General features: G+C 43.5%; 2 protein-coding genes and 1 long non-coding RNA gene across 4 annotated transcripts in view; 2 read left to right on the top strand and 1 right to left on the bottom strand.

Annotated features, from left to right (window-relative positions):
• ZNF397 (zinc finger protein 397) overlaps nucleotides 1-18579 on the top strand; it is a 45589-nt gene that overhangs the window by 14656 nt on the left and 12354 nt on the right. The window contains exon 1 of one of the 2 annotated variants that reach the window (XM_059139353.1): nucleotides 17593-18037. The exons of the other annotated variant lie outside the window; for it this stretch is intronic. The gene's annotated coding sequence lies outside the window, so the exon portion shown is untranslated. Of the gene's footprint in view, nucleotides 1-17592; nucleotides 18038-18579 lie in introns of those variants that run through there. 2 annotated transcript variants of the gene reach the window in all.
• On the bottom strand, nucleotides 1824-8113 carry LOC131811152 (zinc finger and SCAN domain-containing protein 30-like). Its single transcript, XM_059139361.1, has 4 exons — nucleotides 6798-8113; nucleotides 4685-4766; nucleotides 2104-2614; nucleotides 1824-1883 (listed from the first exon to the last, which is right to left on the bottom strand). The coding sequence occupies exons 3-4, from the start codon at nucleotides 2509-2511 to the stop codon at nucleotides 1839-1841; spliced, it is 453 nt and encodes a 150-aa protein (XP_058995344.1). The 5' UTR covers nucleotides 2512-2614; nucleotides 4685-4766; nucleotides 6798-8113; the 3' UTR covers nucleotides 1824-1838.
• Nucleotides 7691-9739, top strand: LOC131811153 (uncharacterized). The gene is made up of 2 exons (XR_009345826.1): nucleotides 7691-7820; nucleotides 8084-9739. It is a non-coding gene; the product is annotated as an uncharacterized LOC131811153 (long non-coding RNA).

The raw sequence follows: 18579 nt of genomic DNA, 5'->3' as shown, positions 1-18579 counted from the left end.
AGCAGTGCCATTATGCTCAAGGGGAGTGGGGCAGGGATTAGGATATTAAGCCAAGGCTAGACTTTACCCAAGACCACATCATGGCTTGATCTCTTCCCTTCCTAACCCTGCTTCTCTCACTCCTTTACAGATTTCTCCTCAAGAGCACTGCTTCCTTTAAATCACATGCATCCTTGGGGCGCCTGGGTGGCTCAGTGGGTTAAGCCTCTGCCTTCAGCTTAGGTCATGATGCCAGGGTCCTGTGATTGAGCCCTGCACAGGGCTCTCTGCTCAGCAGGGAGCCTGCCTCTTCCTCTCTCTCTGCCAGCCTCTCTGCCTACTTGTGATCTCTTTCTCTCTGTCAAATAAATTAAAAAATCTTTTTTAAAAAAATAATTAAATAAATCCCATGCACCCAGATCTCCGTATCTCAGGTTCTTCTTCTGGAGAGATCTAGGAGATCTATTGTTAGGAAGATCTATTGTTAGGATAGTGAAGTACCTATGGGAAAATTATAAGCCAGGATATAAGGTTGTAAAAATGACATGGTGACTCTTAAAATTCTTGCAAGGTAGATCCTCCCAGTGATTTAAATCTCACAATCTGGGTGAAAGATGTGACATGCTCTACATTAATTCTTCAGAGGCAGGGCTAACCAAGACCCCTAAGACTAAAAAGAGATGAGCACAACGAGATCTATCAGTCCACAACAGTAATGTGCTACTGGGAAGGAACAAAAGCATATGGAGTACAACAGATAAGAGCTGGGAAATGAACCTATCGTGTATTTTAAATTAATCAGTTCCTCACTAGAGGTTTGGGTTTTGTTTTGTTTTTTTGTTTGTTTTGTTTTGTTTTGTTTGATCCCTGTATATCAAATGAATGTGGAGAAACTGAAAAATGTCGAGAGAAATGTGCTAAGATGACCAGAGAGATGGGAAGCAGATTGAATCAGAGGCGGTGAGATGCCGTCTAGGAAGATATGATACTCTCTTACAGATTTGTGCCTTCCTTGGGTGTTTGGCCTCAGCCCTGAAGATTCCCTACATGTGTTATTCCTGTATTCTTTAGAGTTGTTTCTTTCTTCTTTTTTAACCACTCAGTAATTAACCCCATTATAGTCCATAATTCTTTTTTTTTTTTTTTAAAGATTTTATTTATTTGTCAGAGAGAGCAAGCGAGAGCGAGCACAGGCAGACAGAGTGGAAGGCAGAGTCAGACGGAGAAGCAGGCTCCCTGCGGAGCAAGGAGCCCGACATGGGACTCGATCCCAGGACGCTGGGATCATGACCCGAGCCGAAGGCAGCTGCCCAACCAACTGAGCCACCCAGGCGCCCCTAGTCCATAATTCTTAATATTGAACTTCCTTGTCTAAATTACTATGTATTTCAGCTACTAATACATAATTCATCTCCCTCTTGGGTATTGCCTTGCCAGTGGTCCATAATACTTAAAAACACAGTATATTGGTCTTTGACTATTATGGGTATTAGAGAATTTTATTGAAGACCTTAATTCTTAACCCAAAGTTAGAAATTATATTGGAATTTTAGATTCTAGGCACAGCCAATGGAAAAATATTTCAAGGCAAGGAGGGGGCCATTCCACCATACTTAATGACAGCCACAAGTGACTGTCAAGAAAATGCACTATGTCACAGCTGATATCCGTACCATCATCCCCAGCCCCAAATAAACTGCAATTCCTCACCTCTCTCATGGGAAGTCTGGCACTCCTGAGTCTCACTCTTGCACTGGTTCTCCAAAGGCTGGAGCTGTATACTCAGAGACTTCAGTGCTCCTTTGGAAGTCATTTCCTTCCAGATCATTCCTTGGCCATGAACCGTGTCCTAGGAGTAATCAAGTACCAGCACTATGATTCTGAGGATACAGAAGGAAAAAACCCTAGAACAATGGGCAAGGCAGTTAGAGCCAGAAACTCAATTCAGATGATTAGACAGAAAACAACAGGATTAAAAGCCCCAGTGCCTTGATCGCAGTGCACAAATAATAACCCAAAAGACAGGAATTTCATAACTCTGATAGCGGTGACGTCAAGTCCACTCATAATGGCTTCCCCATTAACTTAAAATTGATAAAACAAGCAAACACATCACCTACTTACCTGTTGTCTTGGCTCATCAAGCTCCTTCTCCAGCTCCTCCAGCAGAGTGACGGCCTCCTCTCCATTTTCAGGCCGGTGCTCTCGTAGCCAGGCCTGCAGCTCATCAGGCAGGATGGCCAGGAACTGCTCCAGCACCAGCAGCTCCAGGATCTGCTCCTTGGTGTTCACCTCCGGCCTCAGCCACTGATGGCAAAGCTCCCGGAGCTGGCTCAGGGCCTCCCGGGGCCCAGCAGAATCAGAGTAGCCAAACTGCCTAAAACGCTGGCGGAAGGTCTCCAGGCTACAGGTGTTTCCCTGAAGGCCAAGGTCCTTCCCCCAAACACAATTCTCTTCTTCAACCTTCACAATTATAAGTCCTTCTTGTTCTTTTGGAGCATGGGAGGCCAGGCTTGCAGCTTTTCCTGACATTCTGGGCAGAGACCGTCTGAAAATGCTGCCCAGTTGAGTCAGGAAGGGAATGGATTCCCTTGTCTAAGAGATTCCTTCTGAATTCTGATTCTTCAGGGGACTCCTGAGATAGACAATGCTAATGTTAGGGGGAAAAAAATTGGCTTAGAATAAAAATGCAGGTTTTCAAAGACAAGTTGCCATAGAGTATAGCTCTATAAAGAAAAATGACTAAAAGGGAGCTACCAGATAAACAATACATTTTAGATGATTTAGGATTTTTTTTCAGGAAATAGAAAATTTAAGAATCACTGAAATCAACTGAACCTTTAGAAATAATGTTAGGGTCAGTATCAGGGATAATAAATCATACTTCTGGATCATGGAAAGCAGGAAAAACACTGCAGAATCATCAATTTCCCTAATAATTCCAAAAGATCATAATTATGTCTATTTCCAAATGAAGCTCCTGAGATACATAAGTTAACCAAAGATACACAGGCTGTAAGCAGCAGAACCAAACTCTGCAATGAAAGTACTGAGTTTTATTATGCCATGAGTCTCCCCAAAAGGGAATTTGCACTTAATAAACACCTACTATGGGCCAGGCACTTTACAAATACTATTTTACTGGGGCTTGACAATACTACTATGAGGTATTATCATCCCCATTTTACTGATGAGGAAACTGAGATTTTTAAAAGTTAAGTAATTTAATTTACCCACGGCCTCAACCTGGTAAATAGCAAAGTCGAGACACGAACCTAGGGTTGCCCAATTTCAAAGCACTTGTTTTTTATTACAGAATGGGTTAGCCCAGGATCATCTTGGTTGATACTACACATTTTAAATGATGGTGAAAATGTTAGGAAAGTGTCATGGAGAATGGCCAGAGGAAATGTACAAGAATTCCTGCCTTTAAGTCACAAGTTCTAAGACAGTACCAAGAAAAGAGAATAAATTCCTTCACTCATTATTTCAACAAATACTTGAGTTACATGCTAGGCAGTTTACTGAACAGGATTCTCAGGATTAAAAGTTCTGTCCTCAAAGACTCCTTAGAGTAAACCTGCAAATGCAGTGTGATAAATCCAAGAATAGAGGGAAGCAGGCATGGTAGCAGACACAGAGACAACTAAGACCAGGGAGAGATGCCTGCCGGGAGAAGACACGTCAGCAAGAGTCTGATAAGAATGAGCGGGTGAAGATGTCACATCAGGTTATTCAGGGAAAGACAACAGTGGAAGGACTGCACTGAGCGGGGTGCGGGTGGTTTAGGGAGGCCAGACTCATGGTTGTCCTCTCTGGCTCAGAATCAGCCATGGAGCAGGGACCCCACAACAGACTTCCTGAGTCAGATTCTCTGTGGGAGACTTCAATAAGTGCCTCCAAATGTTTCTGATATGAACCCATGTGTGTGTGTGTGTTTTTTTTTTTAAGCCAAAAACCAAAAAAACAAAAAACACAAACAACAACAACAACAAATAGGCCAGAGCCTGGGGCATAGTTCAGGAATAGTGAGAAAGGAGGCACCCACAGAGGGAGAGGCAGCCAAGGGTCTGGAAGATTGTATTGCAGAGTTTGCATTGAGCCCCACAGCCATTAGAATGGCTGGAGGGTCCATCTGCCCACTCAGGAAGGGGTATGGAGAAGGCACAGGAAGGGTCTATGGCAACCACTTGGGCGAGAGGGCCTAAGCTATGGGAGCCAAAGATAAAGATGAGAGATTTGACAGGAATTGGGGACACACTGGATAAGGGTTTGGAAGAGGAGTCAAGGATAGGTTTTCCCCTGCCACTGGTGACTGAAAGGATGGTGGTATCATTTCCTGAGTTATTTATGACAAAATTACGTGTGAGATACTACAAAGGAGCATTTCCTAAACTGTTTCTTGGCATACATATATAATCACAGAGAAACCTGGGATATTTTCCTCCTAATTTTTTAGTATTTGAAAAATACTAAATACATTTCTTTAGTTCTTATTATGTGGTTATTGCCATTTAAGAAATCCCATAACAAAGCATCATCAGATCTATGTATCACTGTGTATACAGCATTTACCAAGGGCTACATCACATGGATATGTGTGCTTTGCCTAATGATCACTGGTCTATGTCATGGGTCTTGCCCTTTAACTTCAATGTTTGTGATACTAAATTTCTATTATAAATATTATGCCTCACCAACTTACCTCTATGTTATGCGGCCGAAGGGAAATTTTCCATCATAAAGCTTGTCTCTTCCTTCTTCCATCTTTCACGGGCCCACCTCTTCTACATCAGAGTTCCATAGGTTAGCCCTTAAGTCTGGCACTGTCTTCACTGTCTCACAGGCATCTCTACTCCGAACTTCTTATCTGAGCACAAGCCCTATTTACTGTTCCTCACTCCCATAATGCCTCTTGAATTTCACGAAAGGACCTAAAACAGCACATCCATGACCAATTGATGATTCCTCCCACTCCAATTCTGCTCCTCTCCCAGTGGTCCCCTCAGGAATTAGGAACATCCACCTGGCTGCATTTCTAGAAAACGGAAAGCATCCCTAACACCTCCTTCCTGTATTTAATGCAAATTAAGTCCTAATGACTTATTGCCTGTCTCCAGAATCTGCCCTTCCCCATCTCTGCCACTACCATCTTCTTCCCTTTAACTGTCCTGTCACACTATACAATAACACACTGTCTGCTCATACTAGAACCAGAGCAACCTTTACAAAATTGCAAATCTGACCCTGTTCCTCTGACCAGTTTTTAAAAAGCAAATGCAGGGGAGCAAAATTTCATGTTACAGATGCCTGAGCTGCACCCCAGCCTGAGTCAGAACCTCTGGTTTTATATTTGTAAAACATTCTTTGACTCTGATGTGCAGGTGGGGCTGGGTCAGTCAAGGAGTCATAAGAGACACAGTTAAAGAAAATTATGTTCCTTTCTCTCAGAGCCCTGCTCTCATTTTGTCAGTTTATATATTTTAGTGAGACTATTGCATTAATAAATGTCTTCTCCATGATTCAGCTCTAAGTTACATCAGCATTTTTGCTCACTATTCCCTACCACCCAAGCCAATGCACAGCAGAGAGTAGGTGCCATATATATATGAATGAATACCATTATAGTGGAAAAAAAGAGTTTCAAAGAGGAAGTGGTCAACATGTCAAATGCCTAATAAGGACTGAAAGATGTTTCCATGGCACTTCTTAGACTGCAGAAAAATGACTTAGCTCACAGGAGGAACACCACCTTTGGAGTCAAGTGACCCAACAGTTTGGAATCATAGTATAGCCTCTTACTACCTTAATAGCTGTGTGACAGTAGTCACCAACCAAACCTTTCTAAGATTCCATTTCCTCTCCTAAAAATGGAGTTAATAGTACTTTCATTGCACTGTTACAGAAATTGGAAGTAACATAAGACAGGTAGAGTAGTGCTTGGTGTATTAAGCATAGCTTTTTATTCTGGGGTTTTGACATCTGGGCCTTGCTTACACTGGAGGGATGGTTCTTCTCAGGGCTAGCAGATTTCTACAGATAATAAACTCAAGTGTGCTTTTCATACGCAAACCACCAACCAGAACCCACACCCCATCACTTCCTGCACCGGGCTTTCACATCCAGGGCCACCATTCCCCTGCCCTAAGCAACCAGGGCCAGATGCCAAAAACTTAGGAACAAGCCAGAGAGTTTACCTATTACCTAGTTTATCACTTAAGCTATTCAAACTAGTCAATCCTAAGCCTGCTGACCCTGCCTCACCCAAACCATCCCACGGAAACCACAGAAAAGGCTCCCGCCCAACTTCCCCTCACCTGGTCTCCTGACTGAACCTGTGATTTCTGCCATATGACCATGTGGGACATGGCATGCCTCTTCCTCTTGAGAACTATGAGTAACAAACTATCTTTTGAATGGCAATCATCTCCTGATCTGTTGGCCTCACCATACATAATAATAAAACTCATATTTAAAACACTGGGCCCTTGGGCGCCTGGGTGGCTCAGTGGGTTAAGCCGCTGCCTTCGGCTCAGGTCATGATCTCGGAGTCCTGGGATCGAGTCCCGCATCGGGCTCTCTGCTCAGCGGAGAGCCTGCTTCCCTCTCTCTCTCTGCCTGCCTCTCCATCTACTTGTGATTTCTCTCTGTCAAATAAATAAATAAAATCTTTAAAAAAAAAAAAAAGAAAAAATAAAAAAATAAAACACTGGGCCCAGAACAGGTTCTCAATGCATGACAGACATGGTGCAAGGGAAAGGCAAAATTCCACATCACAAGGCATGGGTTATAGAATAGGCTTTATTGGGGAAACTTACCAGCTAGGCTGAGTAAAATGATCACTGGTCCTGTGATTCTTCCATCACCCCACAAAAGAGAATCCTGGGGAGGTGCTGCTGCTTCAGGGAAGAGCTCCTTCCACCTTCTCATAGTGTAAATATGAGAAAGCAGCCTTATCAGTGGGAGCCATAGGCGACTGCTTGGGACCAGAACTGTATTTCTAAGTAATCCATGTTTACAGAGCTGTCTAGGGAACCCATCGTGGAGGGCTGGAAGCACTGAGCTTAAATATGGCCCTTCCCTCTGGGAGGTGAGAACCTGGCCCCAGCTAGCTCTTAACCCAAGCAACCCAAGAACCTCCAGGACACTTTTTGGACAAAACTGCTTCCGGCAGTATGGCTGTTATTTAATATACCTGCACCGTTCTCTTACTTAGTTGTAACAGAGAACTCTGAGCTTTTATTGTACAATCAAGCACAGTCTACCTGTTCACTTCCTCTTCACAGCACTTTATGGTCGAGGTTCTACTGTTTTACTGAACAGAAACAAAATTTCTCTCAGGTCCCATGGTGTGGAAGTGATGTAGTCTGGACTGCTCTCAAACAAATCGGTCTGACTCCACAGTCCACGCTCTTAGATATGTAGTCTGCTGAACTGCCTTCCGCACCACACCAGTGGCCCTGTGGAGGAGGTCCTGTGTTTTCCCACACATTTCTTTAACAATATTTACAGAATGCCTACTTTGTGCAGGCCCTGCGCGAGGCACCGAGCAGAGAGTTGTAAGTCAGTTGGTGTCCTTGCCATTATACAATTTAAGATTTTCGTAGGGAGGCAGACGTTAAACAGAAAGGACACACAATTACATAACTTAGTCTTGGTAAGAACTATACAGGGGAAAGTGGAAAGGGCCGTGAGGGTCGAACCTAGCTAGACTGGGGAAGTTAAGACGAACAGCTGAGACCTGACTCAAGAGCGAGTTCTGGCCGCGTTAAGTGGGAAGAAAGACTGCCTCAGTTCTTCTCCGACTGCGCGGCCTATGCCTGGGACACAGGAGGCGCCGGGTAAGTGCTTGGGAAGTCAAAGGACGCTAGGGCGGTGGGTGAGCAGACGGACAGACAAATGCATGAAGAAATGAACCGACTGACGGACGGACGGGCGGACAGAAGCATCCAGGTGGGGTGGCCACCTGGTATCGCCACAGGCTCTGCCTGCGGCAGCAACGGCCGAGGCAAAGCGGCGGGGAGGGCTGAAGTCGGACCGGGGCGATCTGGGAAGCACGCGCGGCCGCGCCGCCAGACCGCCTCACTCACCCTTCGCTCGGCAGGCTGCCGCACCGACCCCAGGGAGCGACAGAACAGCCTAGGGACGCGGGCGCCGGAAGTGCGGGCGGGCGCGCCCCTCTAGGAAGCCGGGAGGACTGCGGCTCTGTGGCAGGCGCCGGGCGCCGAGGCGTGGGAGGAGAGACGCGAAGCTGAGGGGAGTGTGTCTCCAGTGGGACCTGGTGGGGACAGCCCCGATTCAAAATGGTTGACAGGCGACGGAAGGAGGACAAAAGAAATATAGAGAGAGCACGCGCCTGGTGGAACTCCGAGGAGATAAAAATAGAACCCTGCCTCTGCAAATCTGGGGAAGAGGAGGACAAAACTGCGTTCGTACACCACAAACACGCTATCCCCAGTGGCAGTTCTAGAAGCTAACTAGAGGAGTGCGTGGAGGTTGAGGGGAAGGGCCCAGCCCAGGTTTGGCGAGGGGGCCAGGCGGAGGATCGACCTTGCCGTCGTGGACAAGGGCTTGAACACGTAGCGGGACAGTCAGAATAATTCGATGGAAGAAGGCGCTACTCAGGCTGAGTCTTACCAGACCACTGTTGACTTAGAGGAGTGGTCTGAGGGAGAGCGCAGCAGTGGGAAGTTCAGGACATTGGCCTGAACTAGCCCATCTTCGTGGGCTAGAACCTAGGCTGAGGGATGCGGTGGGTCAGGTTTGGAGAGTTTCAAAGGCCAGCCTCGGGAATTAGAAATGCTTTTAGTAATCAGTGCAGGCCATTTTCAGGTGACATGGCAGGAATGGTACTTCGGGGCACTATCTGACATACTGCGTGGATTGGATTGAAGGGCAAAACGGAGAAGAAAAAAGACGTTTAGAGATGTGAACTTAGAATTTTAGTAATATCTGAAAGTATGACTGAAAATGGAGAAGGGGATGAGATCCAAAGGAAAACGTATGGAAAATAAACAGGAAATTATAAAATAGCTATGTTTGGGGGTGGGATGAGCAAGAACAGATAGTGAAGGACCCCAGGTCAGAACTAAAGTATAGCCTATAAGTTTTAACATTCTTCTTATAACCAGCTTATGCTAACTAAGAAACTGTGGCCAGCTGACCATAGATAAGGGAGTCAGCAAGCAGCATAACAGGATAACGAATAGTGAACATCTGTGTTTAACCCGGCTTTTTCTGGCTTCTGTATAATAATGCTTCTAATGCTTTGCTAAGAAATGAAAAATTGCTTAAACCCTCGTTCGCTGTGTAATCAAATAAAGTTATACTCTTCCCCTGTTAAGAATTTCCCCTATTACTAAGTAAAATTGATAAGGGTTGCGTCCCGTACCAAGGCCGGAGACATACGGTTCAGCACGTACGCTAGCTGGAGACGTCTGGTTCAGCACGTATACAGATAAAGGTTAGAAACGTGCAATTCAACACGTACCCTCTACTGTACACTACCTGAACGGTGACTGGCCAGAATGTATGGTTGGTTTTAAAGGATTGGCTACCTATGTGTAGGCCTTACTGTAATGCTTTGAAATTACTGGCTAGAAAAGTGAGGGCTCTGATGTAATGGACTGTAAAATTCTATATTAAGGGACTCCCGAAACAGATCGGGGCTCTCAGACACTGACCCATCCCTCGCGGATTTCATGGTCAAGTGTCCCTGGGAGTCCGAGCATGCCCGAATAAAATCCTCTTGCTTATTGCATCCAGTGGTCTGTGAGTATGTCCTTGGGTGCGGGTCCTCTAGGGTCTTTCAATAGAAAAGAGAGACTTCTAGAAGGAGGAAAGCCCAGATGGTTCAATCATAAAAGCCAACAGAGTGTTTCAGGAGAGAGAACAGGTGACCAGCAGTCGGGCAGAGAAGGGGAGGAGGCCAGAGCTTTGGTGACGCTGGAATTAAGGGGAGGGATACAGGAAGGGCTCGAGAGATGTTATCTGTGGAATGTTACTTGCCCGGGGTAAGAAGTGTTAGGATCAGATACGGAAAACAGGTGGTAATTCCTTCTGAGAAATGCAATCGTGCAAGAAGGAAAAAGAAAGGACATTTGGTTGGACTAGGCAACAGGATTGAAAGGTGTTTGTTTTAAAAAAATACTAGGCACCTTGGGGCGCCTGGGTGGCTCAGTGGGTTAAGCCTCTGCCTTTGGCTGGGCTGGGGTCATGGTCCCAGGGTGTCGGGATTGAGCCCCACATCAGGCTCTCTGCTCAGCAGGGAGCCTGCTTCCTCCCTTCTCTCTCTCTGCCTGCCTCTCTGCCTACTTGCGGTCTGTCAATAAATAAAATCTTTAAAAAATAAATAAAATAAAAATACTAGGCACCTAATTATATTTGTAGGGAAAAAAAGGTAAAATGTGAGTAGGAAGAAAAATTGAAGATAGAAGAAAAGAGGAATACAGACCTGATGGGGAGAGAATGAGACAGGATAGGTAGATGGAGTCTCAGAAAATAAAATGAAGCGTTTTAATAAAAAATGGTGCATTTTGGTCTTTGTTTTGATGCTGTGAATACAGAAGAGCCAAATAGAATTGCTTAGTAATGCTGATTTTACAAGTAAATAAGTGCACATACTATTTTTTGAACATACTCATGTTACCAGCCCTCAGATGAAGAAACAGAATATTATCCATCATCAGAAGTCTCCTTGTGCTCTCAAGTCACCACCCTCCTCTAGCCCTGAAAGATCGCCACTACATTGAACTTTGACATGATACAGTTGGTCTTGCCTCTTTCTGAATTGTATAGAAATGGAATTCGATATGTATTTTTTTAAAGTCTGGATGAATTCATCATTGTGAAATCTGTTCATACTGTTTTGTGTAAATGTACACTGTATATATTTCATTTCTAATAATGTTACATGGTATGATTAAACCAATACTCATTCATTCTATTATTGTTAAACATTATTGAAAGAGATATTTATATCTCTATTTATATCTCTGACCACATTAATTTATTTTCAAATATTAGTAATTTATTTTTGAATATTAAACCAACTTACTAGGATAAATTCTATTGAGTTATAATATATAATTTTTTTACATATCAATGAAGTTAATTTTTTTAAATATTTTATTTATTTATTTGAGATAGAGAGTATCCACAAGCAACAGGGAGGGGCTAAGGGAGAGGAAGAAGCAGGCTCCTCACCAAGCAGGGAGCCTAACACAGAGCTCCATCCCAAGAAGCTGAGATCCTAACCTGAGCCAAAGGCAGGCACCTAACTGAGCCACCCAGGCACCCCTATATTAATGAAGTTAATTTGCTAATATTTCATTGAGGACTTTTGCATGTATATTGTTTTTTGTTTGTTTGTTTTGTTTTTAATATTTATTTACTTATTTGACAGAGAGATCACAACTAGGCAGAGAGGCAGGCAGAGAGAGGGGGAAAGCAGGCTCTCCACTAAGCAGGGAGCCCGATGCGGGGCTCGATCCCAGGACCCTGGAACCATGACCTGAGCTGAAGGCAGAGGCTTAACCCACTAAGCCACCCAGATGCCCCGCATCTATATTGTTAGAAATACTGGTCAGTAGCTGTCTTTTTCTGTGATGTCTTTGTCTGCCTTGGCATCAAATTAATTACTACTGGCCCTTCTGTTTTCTGGGAGAGATTGTAAAAGACTGGTATTCTTTTTTTTTTTAAGACTGGTATTCTTTAACTGTTCAACAGAATTTACTAGTGAAAGCATCTGAGCCTGCGATTTTCTTTGTTAGAAAACTTTTCATTACTAATTCAACTTCTTTACTTTTCATACATTTATTCATATTTTCTATTTCTTTTTCAGTCACTTTTTTAAAAAAGATTTTATTTATTTATTTATTTATTTGTCAGGGACAGAGAGAAAGCACAAGCAGGGGGAGAGGCAGGTAGAGGGAGAAGCAGGCTCCCCACTGAGCCAAGGAGCCCAAGGCAGGACTTGATCCCAGGACCCTGGATCATGACCTGAGCCGAAGACAGATGGCTAACTGACTGAGTTACCCAGGCGTCTGTCCATCAGTTACTTTTAGTAAATTTGTATTTTTCAAAGAATTTGTCCATGACGCTCATGGTGTGTAATATGTTGGCATGAAGTTATTCATAGTATTCCCTTATATTCTTTTAAATTATTATAGAGTTGGTAGTGATGTCCCCTCTTTCTCTGCGTATTAAAGGTTTGTCAATTTTTGTTCATATTTTCAAAGAACAAAATTTTGGTTTCATTGATATTTCTTTATTGTTTTTCTGTTTTCCATTTCATTCATAACTACTCTAATCATTATTACTCCTTTCCTTCTGCTTTTTTGTTTTTAAGTTTGCTGCCCATTTTCAGGCTTCTTAAGGTGGAAACTTAGGTTACTGATAAGAGATTTTCTTTTCTAATTTAGGCATTGTAAAGCTATAAGTGTTCCCCTAAGCACTGCTTTGGTTGCATCTAATAAAATTGTTTATGTTGTGCTTCATTTTCTTTTTTTTTAAATTTATTTATTTTCAGAAAAACAGTATTCATTATTTTTTCACCACACCCCATTGTGTTTCATTTTCATTCAGTTTAAAATATTTTCTAATTTCCTTTGTGATTTCTTCTTTGAACCATGGGTTATTTCGATATGGGCTATTTAACTTCCAAATATTTGTAGAGTTCCCAAATTATTCTGTGGCTCAATATGTCCCCTGGGCCAATGGAAGCCCCATCAGTCCCTCTCAGCTGAGGTGGCCCTGGTCTCTCAGCCCTCAAGTGGACCAGCCTACTGGTCACCCCATTTCCTGCATGCAATTTCCCAGAAAGATTCCTTCATTTTGTTCTCTCTGTCCAGTTCAGTCCATACTGGCAGTGTTTCTGGTGATATAAGAGTCTCAAGAACCATGCTGGTGTCTGTGGATATCAAGGAGATCCACACAATTATATGCAGGGGTTCTTCTCAGATCCTTCCTGAATCACTGCACTTTATCACTGGTTTCCGTTGAGGTAGTTGGTTGGATCCATGAATTATACACCCAATCTATCCACCAAAATGTTGTCCAGCTCCATGGCCTTGTCTCCAGAGCAAGGATAGACTGAGAAATGATTCAGCCAAGTTTTTGCTACTTTACAAGTATCACCTTTTCTCCAGCTTTCAATAATGTTTTCTTCATTTCAGTCTGAGACCTCACCAATATATTTAATGCTCGTTAGTCCTGGCAAAATTCTTTTCATGACAATATATGTATTCTCTAAGATAACAGAAAAGTTCTCTATTTTCCTCTTCACTTTCTTCCAAGCCCTTGCCAGAGTCACCTTTAACATCCATACCTTTACCAACAGTCTCTTGAAGGCAACCAGATATTTTCTGTCATGAGCCTGAAAACCCTTCCAAATTCTAGTCATTACTCAACTCCAAACCCACATCAGCATTTTTAGGTATTTGTTAAAGCAGCTCCTCACTTTTGGTACTACAGAGTGGCTTAATACAACAGAAATGTATTCGCTCACAGTTTGGAAGTTACAAATCCAAAAATCAAGATGCTGGCAGAACCATCCTCTTTCTGAAGACCCTGAAGTTCACACCTGTCTCTTAACTTCCAGTAATTGCTGGCAATCTTTGGTGATCTTTGCCTTGTAGATGCATCACTTTAATGACTACCTCCACATTCACATGGTGTCCTTTCCTCTCCCTGAGTCTCCTTTGTGTCTGAATTTACCTCTTCTTATAAAGACACCAGTTGTTGGGTTAGGGCCTACCTTAATCAAGTATGATCTCATCTTAACTTGATTATATCTGCAAAGATCCTATTTCCAAATAAAGTCACATTCATAGGTACCACAGGTTAGGATTTGAACATTATCTTTTGGGAGGAACACAATTCAACCCACAACAATGTGTTAAGTACAGACCAAGAGTTTAAATGACTGTGACTTGGTTTTGAAGTTGAAGACTTTTCAAACTGATGCCAATGACCTCACTGATTGAATATAAAAGAAATAATTTGATTTGAATTCAACTCTAAAGGTCTTGAAGAATTCTGGTGTTTGGAATATAAGCCTACTCATCTCTGTCAAAGTTAACCTTAGGAACTGATACTATTGGCCATTATTTTGCTTTCTGAATCTCAGTTTTTAGCACTTGTTCTTCTTCTTCTTTTTTTTTTTTTTAAGATTTTATTTATTTATTTGAGAGAGAGAAACAGTGAGCAAGTGAGTGAGGGAGAGAACACAAGCAGGAGCGAGGGGCAGAGGGAGAGGCAGACTTCTTGCTGAGCAGATCCCAGGACTCCAGCATTATGATCTGAGCGGTAAGCAGCAGCTTAATAGACTGAGCCACCCAGGCGTCCCAGCATTTGTTCTATTTTTAAAAAGACACAGTCAACTGGACATGCATATTAATATTTCAAAGTTGTTGTGTTGTCCATAATTTAGACATGCCATTCAAAATTAAACAGCAGCAGCCTACATATAAATATTTATTTGATCAAAAGGAATGTTAAATTTTTCATTTGGCTTCACACTTTGGATTTATTTCCCTTTTTTACCTGGACCTGGGAATTGATTTTTTTTTTTTAAAGATTTTATTTATTCATTTGAGAGAGAGACAGTGAGAGAGAGAGCATGAGCGAGGAGAAGGTCAGAGGAAGAAGCAGACTCCCCATGGAGCTGGGAGCCCGATGCAGGACTCGATCCCGGGACTCCGGGATCATGACCTGAGCCGAAGACAGTCGTCCAACCAACTGAGCCACCCAGGCGTCCCTGGGAATTGATTTTTAGATTGAAGTTCATTCTTTGTGAAGTTTAACTATCAAGGGAAATTAATTTCTAATACAATATAATACATGATAAGCAATACAGGATAAGAAGTAGGTCTTTAAGTCCAACTTTGTGAGGAAGAGGTCTATAGTTTTTTGTTTTTTTCTTTAAGATTTTATTTACTTGAGAGAGAGAGAGAACATGAGGGGGGAGAGTGTCAGAGAGAGAAGCAGACTCCCTGCTGAGCAGGGAGTCAATGTGGGACTCGATCCTGGGACCCCAGGATCATGACCTGAACTGAAGGCAGTCGCTTAACCAGCTGAGCCACCCAGGTGCCCCTGTTTTTTGTTTGTTTTTTAAGATTTTATTTATTTATTTGACAAAGAGAGAGAGACTGCAAGTAGGCAGAGCGGCAGGCAGAGAGAGAGAGGGGGAAGCAGGCTCCCCGCTGAGCAGAGATCCTAATGCGGGGCTCAATCCCAGGACCCTGAGATCATGACCTGAGCCGAAGGAAGAGGCTTAACCCACTGAGCCACCCAGGTGCCCCAGAGATCTGTAGTTTTTATCATATTCTCAAAGTAGTTACATTACCCCCCAAAAGATGAAGAACCACTGCTGTAGAATCTATGTATAAATCAGACATTTGTTAGTTTGGCCTAGTTTCCCCCAAGAGGAAATGGAATAAGAAATGAAAATCAGGTAGAATATTGGCGGGTGACCTATCACTTTCATTCTGGAGAATCTCTTATCTTTTCCCATGCCCGTATTATCACTCCTGATCTCTCTGGAAACCTTTGAATTCCTTTACCTTACGGAGAGGAACACCTTCAGTGTCAGCTGGTGTGGACCACAGCTGGGTCTCCGGTTGTTCTGGCCGACTGATCAAACAGATGCCAAGCTGGCTTCTCGGCTTGGAGAATGCAACATCTTCGGTAAAACTCCACAAAGCCACAAATCTAGCACAATCTGAAAAAAAGTTTGATTTCCTTGGTTAAACACTCAGAAAATCCACAGTCACATCATCACTTCCAGGTAAAAAGTGAACAAAAGCCTCACCTTTGTACATAAGAATTAACCTCTGGTTACATTTCTCATTCTCTTTTACTCAACACCTGTTTAAAGTAGTATATCAGCTATGGCATTCTCATATACTGTTGGTGGGAATGCGAAATGGTTCAACCACTCTGACAAATAGTGTAGCAGTTTCTCAAAACGTTAAACATACAACTACCATGAAAGAGAAAAAAGTACATGTCCATATAAAGTCTTGGACAACAATGTTCATAGCAGCTTGATTTGTAATAGTAAAAAACCTGCAAATAACCCAAACTCCTATCAACTCGTGAGTGGTTAAACAAATTGTGATATATATAGCTAATGAAATATTATTCAGAAAAAAAAAAAGGCAATGGACCGTTGATAGACAACCGTGATACAGATAAATCTCAAAATAATAATGCTCAGTGGGGGCGCCTGGGTGGCTCAGTGGGTTAAAGCCTCTGCCTTTGGCTCAAGTCATGATCCCAGGGTCCTGGGATGGAGCCCCGCATTGGGCTCTCTGCTCAGCAGGGAGTCTGCTTCCCCCCCCACCCCCCGCCTGCTTGTGATCTCTGTCGAATAAATAAATAAATAATAATTTAAAAATAATAATAAAAATAATGCCTAGTGAAAGAAGTCTGATGAAAAAAAGACTGCATTCTGTATGATTCCATTTAAATAAGTCTCTAAAACATACAAACTAACTTCTAGTAACACAAAGCAGAACAGTGGTTGGGAGCTTTGGGAAGAGGGAGGAGATACAAAAGGTACAGAAAATTTCTGAACTTGTTGGATGCATTCATTATTTTGATTGTGGTGATGGTTTCACAATTATGTGCATATGCAAAACTTATCAAATTATATACTCTAATATTTGCTTATTATTGTATGTCTGTTATATCACAGTGAAGCTGTTTTGCCTTCTTTCTAACGTATCTTCACTTCATTCTTGGGAGGCTGGACCCACTCCATTCTTGATATTCCATACAAGGAATATCAGAGTCTCATTTATACATCTCTAAGATTTCATATATCAGAAGAGTGTCTTGGGTAGGGACACAAAGCTCTCTACTTCCACCTCAACCATCATTTCAGCCAGCCACCACTTTCTCAAACCTGTACCTCTCCCCAACATCTTATATGTCTCAATCCTTCTCCTTACTCACCCTGTACTTCCCAAGAAATATCCAAGGACACAACAATATTCTTTCCTACCCCAATGTGCACCCTGCTCCTCCAAATTTCAGATCCTTCTCACCCTGCAGGATCTTTTAGCCACAATGAGGATTGCACTGGCAAGCAAATTGTTTAGTTTCTATTTTGTTCATTTCTGATCTTGTCTTTATCAACGTCCTTCCTTCTACTGGTTTTGAGTTTTGTTTGTTCTTTTTCTAGCTCCTTCAGGTGTATTTTTTTGGTTGGTTGATTTGTGATTTTTCTTGCTTCTTGAAGTAGGCTGGTATTTTATAAACCTCCCTCTTAGAACAGCTTTTGATGCATCCTAAAGATTTTGGGGCTGTTGTGTTTTCATTTTCATATGTCTCCATGGTTTTCTTTGTTTTTCTGTTTTTTTGTTTTTAATTTCCTCTTAAGCAAACTGTTTAAAAAAGACCCCTATGGCCTTCCGTGATGGCAAAGTACATCAAAATCCAGCTTCCCGGCAAGTCAGTAATTAATTCGTAGGGCAATGGTTCTCAAAGTGTGGTCCAGAGCCAACAGCAGCAGTACCTATGATCCTGAGTTCTAGGTTCACTCTAGGGGTGGGGCCCAGTAAAAATTTTTAATAAGGCTTCCGTGTGATTTGGAGGCACACCACTGTTCTAGGGGAAAAAACCAGAGACGACAGGAAGAAAGTTAGAATGGAAGCACACCAGCGAGTATGAATAGGAGGTGGCGTGGGGATTTTAAAACAGAGAGATATTAAGGAAGAACTCATTATGTAGTCAGAAAACCTACCCTGCCCCAGAGAGCTTTCCCGAAAGATGTTTCGACATTCACGTCAAGAACCGGCAGGTACGGCAGCAAGGGACCGGTCGCTGGCTGACCAGGTCGCTCGCTACAGCGGGACTGGATCAGCTACGCGGGTGTTCAGGGGTTAAATCTCTTCAACCCGCCCCAGCCTGCCGCCGACCCCTTGCGCCTGCGCCCGGGCGGGCGCCCCCCGCGCCATAGAGCTGAACAATCCTCCCAGTTTCCTAGAGTGGACGCGGCGATGGCGGTTTCGCAGCGCTTGGGGCTTGACAGGGACCTGAAGGACACGTCGAGGTATGGGTGATGTAAGGTCATGGGAGCCAGGGGACCTCGGGTGATCTCACCTCCTGGGCTGCCTTGCGGCACCGCCAGTAAACCCTGTGGGGTTTCTCGAGTCCGTAGAGAGTCCCCGGCCGCGCGGGTCGCCCCCAGGCGCTGCTCCTGGGGCGGTGGGTCCTCGGCCTAATGTGCTTTGGGTACCGGGGCAGCGCCTCCGCGGCCTTGGGTTCAACCGAATGAACACCGGAAACTTTGGGGACATGTGGAATCAGGAAGGGGGGTGCATCCTCGCAGACCCGCAGAGCGTGCGGGGGAAAAGCAGCCTGAATGTGCGAGCGCTGGGAAAAGGGAAGGAGGGAAAGGGATAACGATGGTGACCAGTAGTGCCGGGACGGTATAGGAGAGGCAGCGAATAGAGCGTTAACCGCCGAAACAGAATTTTACAATATCCTCCCCTGCCTTCTCTTCCCAGTTACATTCTTATTTCAGGAGCCTTAATCGCCAGTTATGTTTGAAGGTCCCTAGTCTTGGAATGGAGACTGCACGTCCAAAATGGT

The sequence above is a fragment of the Mustela lutreola genome, chromosome 11 (genome assembly GCF_030435805.1).
Source record: "Mustela lutreola isolate mMusLut2 chromosome 11, mMusLut2.pri, whole genome shotgun sequence".
Lineage (NCBI taxonomy): Eukaryota > Metazoa > Chordata > Mammalia > Carnivora > Mustelidae > Mustela > Mustela lutreola.
The sequence above is the reverse complement of the archived record's forward strand: the minus strand, read 5'-3'. Positions and strand labels throughout refer to the sequence as shown.

Excerpts from the sequence above, each read along its gene's own strand:
- LOC131811152 (XM_059139361.1), bottom strand. The coding sequence starts at position 2,511 with ATGTCAGGAAAAGCTGCAAGCCTGGCCTCCCATGCTCCAAAAGAACAA. Across the intron at positions 1,884-2,103 it reads TTGATGAGCCAAGACAACAG|GGTTTTTTCCTTCTGTATCC; the intron begins GTAAGTAGGTGA and ends CCATTGTTCTAG.